Source organism: Lepus europaeus, chromosome 2 (genome assembly GCF_033115175.1).
Source record: "Lepus europaeus isolate LE1 chromosome 2, mLepTim1.pri, whole genome shotgun sequence".
Classification (NCBI taxonomy): Eukaryota; Metazoa; Chordata; class Mammalia; order Lagomorpha; family Leporidae; genus Lepus; species Lepus europaeus.
This window is the reverse complement of record NC_084828.1, coordinates 120220065-120232132: the sequence shown is the minus strand read 5'-3', so window position 1 is coordinate 120232132 and position 12068 is coordinate 120220065. Positions and strand designations below refer to the sequence as shown.

The window sequence follows — 12068 nt, the reverse complement described above, 5'->3', positions numbered from 1 at the left end:
CAGTGAACCAAACAGTGAATGACAAATTATTCTGTACACTTAGAAAACTATGTCAGAAAAAAAGAGAGATAGTCCTATAATAGTCCTGTAACAATGATTCCTGATGTGGTTTTTGGGCTTGTGCTCAGAGCAAAATCTCTGTGGTTATAGGAGTCCATGTTTTAATAAGGTCTCTATATGATTCTGACAGTATGCTAAAGAATGAGAACCAACGCCACAGAGAACTGTCAGATCAACTTCTGAATTGAGTGTCACTGTTATTTCTAATATGAAGGCATGCTGAAGTTACTATCCTAAGTGAAAACATTTTTTTCCTGCACTAAAATATTTGGAGATAAAAGAATTGCTCCCTTTGCACTCATGTATTCTAATTACTTACAGAATGTTACTAAAATAAAAAATTAAAGGTCAAGATATGGCATAATAGTTATAATTCTAAAATTTGGTATAAAAGTAAAGGAGTGAAGGAGACTGGAAATATAAATAGCAACATTCCTGGCTGGCGCCGCGGCTCACTAGGCTAATCCTCCGCCTTGCGGCACCAGCACACCGGGTTCTAGTCCCGGTCGGGGCACCGATCCTGTCCCGGTTGCCCCTCTTCCAGGCCAGCTCTCTGCTGTGGCCAGGGAGTGCAGTGGAGGATGGCCCAAGTGCTTGGGCCCTGCACCCCACGGGAGACCAGGAGAAGCACCTGGCTCCTGCCATCGGAACAGCGCGGTGCGCCGGCCGCAGCGCGCCTACCGCGGCGGCCACTGGAGGGTGAACCAACGGCAAAAGGAAGACCTTTCTCTCTCTCTCTCTCTCACTGTCCACTCTGCCTGTCAAAAAAAAAAATAATAAATTAAAAAATAAATAAATAAATAAATAGCAACATTCCTAACAGCACTATACCCTATGCTAAGAACAGTTTACAGAGATATCCTCCCATGAAAATTCATAACCATCTCCTGTCTTTCATGTTGTCCCTGCAAAAGGGCAATAAAGAGGAGGTACATTCAAGCAATTCTGATTATTTCTATGCGAGAAAAACAAACAATATGTGGCATTATCAATCCTTAGAATCCTTCTGGTTTACTAAGTTAGCTTTGATAGGGAAAACTGAGAAAATAAAATAGACCTCAGCAGAAAATAGAAGACCCAAATGACATACATATTTCATAGTTATTCAAATAATTAAATGGTATAACAAGTAACAAAATGTTAATTCTGCCTATCATGACTTTATACTCAGCTAAAATTCCTGTAAGCTGTTCACCACAACTAGTACTAAAGGCAAACTTTTTCCTTTTTGACAACTAGTAATTATTTTTATAACCTAGTAACAACTGTTGAACTAGGACTCTAAATGTTATACAAACCTATGATATTTCCCAAAGCCCATACTGCTTGCTCACAGACATTCTGATGGGGTGAATGAAGAAGCCTCAGGAAAAGTGGCACAGCATCTGAAAGAGGAAAATGTAAGTTAACACTTCAGGTTGAAGATTCATTCTCATATTCTCTCTCTCTCTCTCTCTCTCTCTCCTTTTTCCTTTTTAAAGAAATATGCACTTATTTGAAAGCTAGAGTCAGAGAGACAGAGAAAGCTTCCACTCCCCAAATGGCTTCAAAAGCCATGGTTGGTCCAGGCTGAAGTGAGGAGCCAGAATTCCATCTGCATCTCCCACGTGGATGGCAAGGGCCCAGAAACTTGGGCCACTATCCACTGCTTTCCAGGAGCATTAGTAGGAAGCTGGATCAGAAGTGGAGCAGCCAGAATTTGAACTGGGACTCTGTTATGGGATGCTGGTACTACAAGCAGAGGTTTAACCCACTGTACCACAATGCTAGCTTCATAAAGAAACTACTAAAAAAAAATTCATTTTTTTTTTGCTGATATCTCAAAATAAAAATAGAATCTATCAAAAATATATCCTCATTAAATAATTTTTATTAGACTGGGGCCAGATTGGGGCCAGCACTGTGGAGCAGCGGGTTAACACCCTGGACTGAAGCACCGGCATCCCAATGGGCACCGGTTTGAGACCTGGCTGCTCCACTTCCAATCCAGCTCTCTGCTATGGCCTGGGAAAGCAGTAGAAGATGGCCCAAGTCCTTATGCCCCTGCACTCGCCGGGGGCGGGGCCAGAAGAAGCTCCTAGCTCCTGGTTCCGGATCGGTGTGGCTCTGACTGTTGCGGCTGATTAGGGAGTGAACCATCAGATGGGAAGACCTTTCTCTCTCTCTGCCTGTCCTCTCTGTGTAACTCTGACTTTCAAATAAATAAATGTCTTGAAAAAATTTTTTTTAAATTAGAAACAGCACTTCTGGAAGAATTCTGACTAGCAGATAATTTAATTAGCATCAAAATGAGTTTTAAAACAAATATCAAATAAAGTTCATAAAATTTCATTTACAGTTAAACCTGGGCTTAAACCTAATTTTAATTCAGGGGCCAGCACTGTTACACAGTGGGTAAAGCCACCGCCTACAGTGCTGGCATCCCATATGGGCGCTGATTCGAGTCCTGGCTGCTCCACTTCCCATCCAGCTCTCTTCTATGGCCTGGGAAAGCAGCAGAAGATGGCCCAAGTCCTTGGGCCCCTGCACCTGTGTGGGAGACCCAGAAAAAGCTCCTAGCTCCTGGTTTTGGACAGGCCCAGCTCTGGCCATTGTGGCCATTTGGAGAGTGAAGGAGTGAACCAGCAGATGGAAGACCTCTTTTTTTCTCTCTGCCTCTCCTTCTCTGTGTATAACTCTGATTTTCAAATAAATAAATAATTCTTTTAAAAAAAGATTAATTCATCAAATCTGAGAAGAAAGTTCCAATATTGAAATAACTTTTAAGCACTTTAATTTAAGTAAACATCATGTGGCTGAATAGACAGGCCAGTGATTCCTGGACTACTTGAGACCTTCTGAATCAGGAAGTAATTGTATTGCTCAATAACGATGGCAAACACAAGACAGGCCTTTGTCTGAACAGACTAGTATTACACTGAACAAGTGACTCTTTTTCTTTCTTTCCCATATAACTTTGAAAAATGCTATTTAAATGAGGTACCTCAAAAAGCTTGTGATAAATGGATTAAATGCTAACTTTTGGTGCAAACAAGTTTTAAATATCTATTCATATTCACACATGTAGATTAATGATGATTACTTACAAAATCCTCTTTCTGATCTTTAAAGACCACATGAAACAGAAAAGGAAAAAGGTAGGGAATAAGATATTGTTTTGAAAAAATAAAATTTACCTAGGAGTCACCATATAAAACCCCAAAAAAATCACATTTAATAAAACAAAAGAAAAATCTGAATCCAAAATTTAATTTTAATAGAATGTAAGGTAATTTGTTTTTCTAATATTACAACTATCTACATAATAAGGTACTAACTTGGATATCATTTTTGTTCCCTTTCAAAATCAAGAGATTAGTACTTACGAATTTACAAGCTTAGACAAACAAGTATACCGCTTACATATTTAAGATGCATTTTTAAAGTTCCTTTTAAAAATTATTAATTTCTTTGGCAGAAAAATAATACTCATGAAAACAATATACCTGTTAGTATCATTATTATTATTTTAAAAGATTTATTTATTTGAAAGTCAGAGTTAAACAGAGGAGAGAGAGAGAGAGAGAGAGAGAGGTCTTCCATCTGATGGTTCACTGCCTAACTGGCCGCAACGGCTGGAGTTGCGCCGATCCAAAGCCAGGAGTCAGGAGCTTCTTCTGGGTATTCCCATGCAGGCGCTGCTCTCCCAGGCCACAGCAGAGAGCCGCATTGGAAGAGGAGCAGCAGGGACTAGAACCAGTGTCCATAAGAGATGCCGGCGCCGCAGGCGGAGGATCAACCTATTGCACCATAGTGCCAGCCCCAAAAACATAACTTCTTTAAGAGAAGCTGAAACACAGTATGGCAATGGGAAAAATATTTTTATTTCTTCTGATGTCCTATAAATAAAGTATAACTATACTAATATAATCTGCTATTACAATTAGGAAATTACCCAGATTTTGAAAGGAATCAAATGAAGTTTTAGAAACAGAGTGTGTTGGTCAACTGAATAAGATTGCTAGGCTGGTCTAGTTCAACAACTCTACATGTTATTGAGTAGCTATAACTTTACAACATAAATAGCTATATTCTTTTAGGAGAATCAGCAGGTTCTGTTGACTTTTTTAAAAAAAAATACAGTGTTATTTGTTAATAAGCAACTTACTGGATTGAACTACTGCTTGAGTTTGTTCAGAGGTTCCAGATGCAATGTTCGTCAAAGCCCATGCAGCTTCAAACTGTAAAGAAGGACTACAAAACAAATAAACAAAAACAAATAACTTCAAATAGTAGTTATTTTCACATTGGTACAAATTTCTATCAACATTGCTGTTCACAAGTATTTTAAATATATTAAATATTTTGCCTCTAAACATTCAGCATTTCTGAAACCTCCAAGGCCTTGTTTTCTTAAGTACCTACATGCTCAACCTAGTTCCTGTTAATTCTCAAAACTTAAACAAGTCCTTCTTTGGCTTTTACCTTCATCTGTTGGCATAAATATAACTTACATCATTTTTCCCATTCCTTTTGACTTTTCAATTCTATCCCATAGCTCCTGTCTTTTTTCTTTAAAGATAAACTATCTACTAGAAAATCTTTCCTTCTCAAAGGGTACATACTAATTAAAAACAAAGAACTTGTACTTACTTGTCATCTCTTTCAAGACAATGGACTAAAATAGGTAATATTCCAGATTTTATTAAGTCATCAATTGGTGGATTTCGATCACTGGACAAAAGCTTTCTGTAAGACATAATATATAAGTATATATATATAAGCTCCTTATGAAACTTGATGAGATACAATATTAAAATGATCCAAATTCATATTTGACACTGTCATAAATTTGAATATTTGGTACAATTACCAACTCGGAAATTTCAAGTGGATTTGAAAGGCAGAATTACAGAAAAAGAGGGGAAAAGACAGAGATCTCCCATCTTCTGGTTCACTCCCTAAATGAATACAACAGCTGAGGATGGGCCAAGCTGAAGCCAGGAGCTTCATCCCGGTTTTTCACAAGGGTATAGGGACCCAAGCAATCAGGCCATCCTCCACTGCTTTCTGGGGCACATTAGTAGGGAGCTGGATTGGAACTGGAGCAGCCAGGACTCGAACCAGCACCCATATGGAATGCCAGTGTTACAGGTGGCAGCTTTACCCACTATGCCAAACATGGGTCCCCGAAAATATTTTATAACTTATTTAATGCAATCTTTTTGCTAATTATAAAAAGATTAATTTATGACAAATTTAGAGATGAATAAAAATTACAAAAATATCATTTATGAACCACTATTAGTACAATGTTATTCCTTAATGAGTGCTGAAGTTAACTTATAAAAAGAAATTAAATATTTTATATAAATTATTTATTTGAGAGGCAGAGAGACACAGAGAGAGACCTTCTATTAGCTGATTCATTTCCCCAAATGTCCTGAACAGCTGAAGCTAGGCCAGACTGAAGCCGGGAGCCTGGAACTCAATCTGGGTATTCCACATGGGTGGTAATGCCCCGTGTACTTGAGCAATCACATGCTATCTCCCAGGGGGCACATTAGCAAGAATCTGGAATTGGAAGTGGAGGTAGGACTTGAATCTCCAGGCATTCTGATGGATGATTCAGGTGCCAAATGCCCACATCTACATGTTTTATATGTGTTAGTATTGGACTTAATTTTGAGCTCAGAGAAGGAACTAGACAAACTCTATATAGCACCTACCTTGCTAAGAAAGGAATTAAGGGATCACCAAAATATACAAAATTATTCACACTAGGTCACAACAGTCAAAAGACAAAAGACTTAATAAAGTTGCTACTGTATTTTATTGCTGATGTTTGTGTTCAATTCTTCATCCTACTCTACACTTAAAATTAAAGAGCATAAAAGCTCAACAACATTTTCATTTCAGCAACTAAAGAGAAATGGAGTAAGTACACCATTGCACAGGGAAATACCTAAAGAGATGCTGGATATACTAAAGTAAATAAAACACGTAGATTCCTGTCCTCATTGGAAAAAAAAAAAATCCAGTGTCTATTTTCAGATGTAGAAGATTGAAGGTTTAGCTGGTAATCCCCAGTGTGGCCTAACATAAATCTTTACCCAACTGGAATCCTCTGCACTACTATATAAAAGGAATGTTTTAGAAAGCTTAACCTGATCATCCCCCTATATAAACTAAGAGATAGTTGCTTATTTTCACTTTATCAAGGTAAATTCTTTGACCTAGCTTTAAACTGCTCCACAAAAAGGCTGTCTTAACCTAACAAATCTTACTCTCTAAAACTCAATAATGTGTGGGTTGTACCATTTCAATTTCATTTGCAGGCCCTTCATATCTTACACCTCTTACTTTCCAGTTCAAGTTGCATGTTTTACACAACATCATCAATGAATTTCAAGAGTACTTACAGAGCCATAGTCCTACATTTGAATTGAATACCTTACCTACAGAGAATGAATTGTAACAAATGCTATGAAAAGTGTTTTTCCATACCACATGCTTATAAAGAATCTTAACCTAGTCTCTTTCAACTGAAGCTCCATGAGATTAAGGGTCAAGATTTAACAAAAGATTTTTTTTTTACTGCTTCATTGAGGACATTTTGAAAGAGAAGTGGTTTTTATTCTTTGAGGGTATAATGTTGAATACAACATTATTTTATAAAGTCTGTTTGGTGCCACTGTCTTAAACTATACTAAGGTACCAGAAGTTTTAAATCTGTAAGTGTAACATAAAGGTTAGTACCATAAAAAAGGGCAAGTCAAGTCTCAGAATTATTGTGAAAACCAGACTATTCTTTCAGACTCTTGAAACTGTCTCAGGATCTCCTAAGGTTCCACAGATAGTACTTTGAGAATCTCTGTTTTAGGGGCACTGGGCTTTAATTGTCATGCAGAACTCATGTCGGAAAGAATAGTCCATTAACTCGGACAACTGTGAGCATCAACTGATTTTTTATTTTTAAGACAACTTAAGTTTTTTTTTTTTCTTAATATTTATTTATTTATTTGAAAGGCAGGGTTACAAAAAGAGAGAGAGATCTTCTACCACTAGTTCACTCCCCAAATGGCCGCAACGGACTGAAATGGTCAGATCTGAAACCAGGAGCAAGGATCTTCCAGATCTCCCATAATGGGTGCAGGGGCCCAATTATTTGGGCTGTCTTGCCCTGCTTTCCCAGATACATTAGTAGGGAGCTAGACTGGATATGGAGCAGCCGAAACTAGTGTGTATCCATATGGGATGCCAGCCTATGGCACAGTGTGGGTCCCCAAGCATAACCGATTCTTTATCATTCTTCCTATAATCATTAATTGCCATTTTGAGATGCAAATAGTTCTATAATTTTTTCCTGCATAAAAGTCTTTAGAAGTTATTTTTATCTGTGGTATGTCTAACACTGTAATTCTATAATGTCCCTATCTGTTCTAGATTAAGGAAAATACACAAGGTAGGAAAAGTCAAATAATTATAAAAGGGATTCATTTACTAGACAAGACACTGAATGGGCCTATGTAATCTTTTTCTACTTCAAAATTAAAATTTTTTTTTTTACTTATTTGAAAGGCAGTGGGAAAGAGTGGGAGAATGAAGGAGGGGGTGGACAGTAATCTTCTATCTAATGGTTTACTCCCTAAATGGCCACAATGATTGGGGCTGGGCAGGGCTGAACCCAGGAGCCTGGAACTCCATCCAGAGCTCTCACATGGATAGCAAGGGCCCAAATACTTGAGCCACCTTCTGATACCTTCACAGGCACATCAGCATGGAGCTGGATCAGATGCAGAGAAGCTGGGATGTGAATGGCACTCTGAAAAAGGGATGCTTGCATTGCCAGAGTTGGTTTACCTGGCTGTACCACAATCAGCCCCTATTATGAAACTCTGCAACTAGGATCAATTTCCTGTATAAGGTCTCTTTCCCACTGATAATCACAACATAAGGTATTATTCTTATATTCATAAATATACAAAGCAACCACTATGTTGTATTATGATACAACTATATCTTTCCCAACCTATCTGTTTATGCAAAGATCTCAGTAGTTAACTTTTTCTGGCTCTTCCCTTAAAATATGAAACTTAAGTTTTGTAACAGAAACGTGCAAGATAATTTGGTATTTCCAGCCGAGTTAGACACTGGGAGCATACGCACCTCTAAATCTTAATGTCTATTTGTCCATACACTGATGCAGTGAGTTCATAATTCTTGATGTACTGCTTGATTAATATAAACATTGTGAGAAGAATTAGCTACTTGGTTAACTGTTAGCAAAAGAAGCTTTGCAAATGATGTTTTTCTACTACTCTGTGGCACTGATCTGTCAAGTGAACTTTTTCCTATCATAATACCTATATATTACGCAGAATAAAGCTTCAGTGTATTTAAAGTACACCTTTCAGCTCAGAAAATGCGTTAAAAGTACACAGTTCATTGCTAACAGTTTTAATACTCTGAATCAGAGAACATTTTTTAGGATAAATGATCTATGACTGTTTTCTATTATCTGCCATCAAAGCTAACACATAGTTACACATAGTTAACAACTCAAAATAAAACCTCTGTTTAAGTTTTAACTGAAACATGTCCTCAAAATTTAACTTACCTAGCAGCCTGAACTGCACTTAATTGAATTCCTTGGTTATCACTTGAAGCATTCTATAAAAAATAAAATAATTTTATGTTGTAAATGCACAGTAATTAGTATGAAGTCTAACAAACAGAGAAAATAAATCCCAACTTACTTGAACAATAGCTTCTAGAGAGGTATTTTGCTGGGAAAAAAGTTAAAAAGAAAATTAATTAAAAGCCATCTTAAAATTCCATTATTTATGTAAAACTTTCATTGAATCAGCACAATATTAACAACTTACCACTCTATAATCACCATCTATATCAGAGTCTTCACAGATGTCTTCATGTGGTACATTCCTTCTCTTTAAGAGATGTTCATCTCTTTTATTCTTAAAAAAAAAAAAAAAAATCAAAGAATCTCATTTAAAAAAAAGCTACATACATTTGTAAGTTAGGCAATCCTGTGCCTACAAACTGAATGACGTGCCTTTTGAAAGTAAAATTCAAATGCAGAATAGTAAACCAAACTGTGAATTAAACCCTTAAGCAACAATGAGTCCCAGACCCCAAATATTACATTTTTAATGAACCGTGAACCACATAAAAACAAACAAAACAAGAAGTATAACTAAAAAGACAATGTACCGTTTAAGTGAGAACCAAACATATGTGCATTTAAGAATGTATTTTACACATCATCTGGGAGCTTCTCTTTATCACCTAAAAGTAGAGTCAAAGCAAAAGTTGGGAAGTTCAAAATCAGGCAAAAACCAACCATGCTTTACGAAAATCAAGGGTTATTTGGATTTCACTTAAAATGTCTGGGCAAATTAAAAATACATTTAACTGTAACCTATTTTCATTCTTTAAAAATAGATGAAATTTGGGGTTGGTGCTGTGGTACAGCAGGTAAAGCTGCCGCCTGCAGCACCAGTATCCTTTATGGGTGCTGGTTCAAGTCCCAGCTGATACACTTCTGATCCAGCTCCCTGCCAATGTGCCTGGGAAAGCAGTGGAAGATGGCCCAAGTCTTTGGGTCCCTGCACTGGGAGATGCCAGGACCTTTATTTGGCTCCGGCCTGGCCAAGCCCTGATCTTTGCAGCCACCTGGGGAGTGAACCAAGCTATTCTCTCTGCCTCTGCTTCTCCTTCTCCATAACTCTTTCAAGTAAGTAATCGTTTAAAAAAAAAAAAAATTGATAAAATCTGTAACTGACAAGTTCTCTACTTTTTTTTTTTTTTTTTTTTTTTTGACAGGCAGAGTAGACAGTGAGAGAGAGAGACAGAGAGAAAGGTCTTCCTTTTGCTGTTGTTTCACCCTACAATGGCCACCGCACAGCGCTGATCCGAAGCCAGGAGCCAGGTGCTTCTCCTGATCTCCCATGGGGTGCAGGGCCCAAACACTTGGGCCATCCTCCACTGCACTCCCGGGCCACAGCAGAGAGCTGGCCTGGAAGAGGGGCAACCGGGACAGAATCCGACGCCCCGACCGGGACTAGAACCCGGTGTGCCAGCACCACAAGGCGGAGGGTTAGCCTATTGAGCCGCGGTGCCGGCCCAAGTTCTCTACTATCTTTTAATAGCAAAATTATTTAGCATAACTGTATCTCTATGATTTACATGTTATATAAATCATTAAAAATGACAAAACAAAAAACATGTTAAGTTGCTGTTTATAGCCATTTTTGGACAGTAGGCAAGTTCTGCCTTGTTATCCTCAATACCTTGTTCAATTTAGTGAAAATCTTTTACTTCAAAAGAAAAATAAATGCTAAGCACCTAACAGTCACAAAAATCTTAACCATACTCAGCAAATAAAATGTAGTTATACAACAGGTTACATATTTTACATAAAAATATAATTTACATTATATATATATATGTATGTTTTGTTAAAATTATACCTGGAGGTATTAATCCGACTTACCTTCCTTAATTCAACTACAACTTCATTTCGTTGTCTTCTCATAGTCTGCAAAAAATTTAAGGGAAAATGTTTTTAAATCACCCCAAATTCCATCACCAGAATAAATCATCATTTACATTTTACTGTAAATTCCTAATCTTTACTTTTAGTCATTTATGTACAGTCTTATTTTTCCACTAATAAAGATGTTATCATACTATATAAATTTTCTATCTTCATTTCACAGTTATATTCCAAACTATTTAAAATCTCTAATATCATTCAATTTATAACAGTGGACAAATAAAAATTCTAAAAAAAGATATAAGGTTTATTAAAATATAGAGGTACAAAAAAGAGCTCATAATCTCACCCCTACATGAACTAATGACATTTTTAAAAACAATACATGTACAAGGTTAGTAAATTCAATTGCTTTCAAAGAAAAAGGGTTAGGGGAGCCTTCCTGAATACACAGTCTCTTTCTCTAAAAGTAAACTTTGTACAATTCTGACACATTCATCTATTCTATTCTTCATCTTATTTTGGTTCACTTTATAGATCTTAAAATTCTTCCATGTGGGGCTGGTGCTGTGGCGTAGGGGACAAGGCTTACAGTGTCGACATCCCATATGGGCGCTGGTTCGAGATCCAGCTGCTCCACTTCCAATCCAGCTCTCTGCTATGGCCTGGGAAAGCAGCAGAGGCTGGTCCAGGTACTTGGGCCCCACACCTGCATGGGAGACCAGGAGGAAGCTCCTGGCTCCTGGCTTTGGATCGGCCCAGCTCCAGCTGTTGCGGCTTTTTGGGGAGTGAACCAGTGACAGAAGGTTTCTCTCTCTCTCTCTGCCTCTCTGTAACTCTGCCTTCCAAATAAATAAATAAGTAAATATTCAAAACAAAACTCTTCCGTGTTTGCAATATATGGATTAGCTTTTTCTAATATTCCCATAACTATTCTATGACAAGTAACCAATCTCTTATTTTCTAACATTTTTCTCATTTTTAAAATACATGGATACATGCTCACTGTAAAATACTCCAACGTTCAGAAAGGACACCATTTCCACAAGTTCAAGCTATTTCTAAATATCTTCTTCCCCAGTCTATTCTTATAGCAATCAGAGTAATTCTTATAGGCAGTCTAAATTTTTGTATGCTACAGAGTCCTTTGGCAGCCTGGTGACATCAATGGGTACTTTTCAGGTAATGTTTTTAAATACACAAAAGAAATACATAAGATTCCAAAGAAAACCAATTATGTTAACATGTAAATATAAAAATAATCCACATATTTAGGTAAAATGTCATTAGAATGTATTTATTGTTACATTAAATGGGACCTAGCAGGACTATAACAACAATATTTCAAACTAATGATATGATTTTTGATAGTAACAAAATCACAGGTAACTTTAACAATACTACTGTGATTCACTGGCTACACCCTAAATGAAGGAAATACTGTTTCAATTAGAAGTCTAAATAGGGGCTGCCATTGTGATATATCAGGTGAGGCCACTACCTGAGATGC

At 37.2% G+C, this 12068-nt stretch overlaps 1 protein-coding gene across 2 annotated transcripts in view; it reads right to left on the bottom strand.

Moving 5' to 3' along the window:
- The window catches only part of KPNA4 (karyopherin subunit alpha 4), a 63258-nt gene that overhangs the window by 25584 nt on the left and 25606 nt on the right, over window positions 1-12068 (bottom strand). For both annotated transcript variants that reach the window (XM_062212343.1, XM_062212353.1), the window contains exons 2-8: window positions 10556-10600; window positions 8928-9017; window positions 8799-8828; window positions 8660-8712; window positions 4693-4788; window positions 4208-4293; window positions 1359-1445 (exon numbers count right to left, since the gene is read on the bottom strand). In XM_062212343.1, the coding sequence (XP_062068327.1) occupies window positions 1359-1445; window positions 4208-4293; window positions 4693-4788; window positions 8660-8712; window positions 8799-8828; window positions 8928-9017; window positions 10556-10600 (487 nt within the window). The remainder of the gene's footprint in view (window positions 1-1358; window positions 1446-4207; window positions 4294-4692; window positions 4789-8659; window positions 8713-8798; window positions 8829-8927; window positions 9018-10555; window positions 10601-12068) is intronic.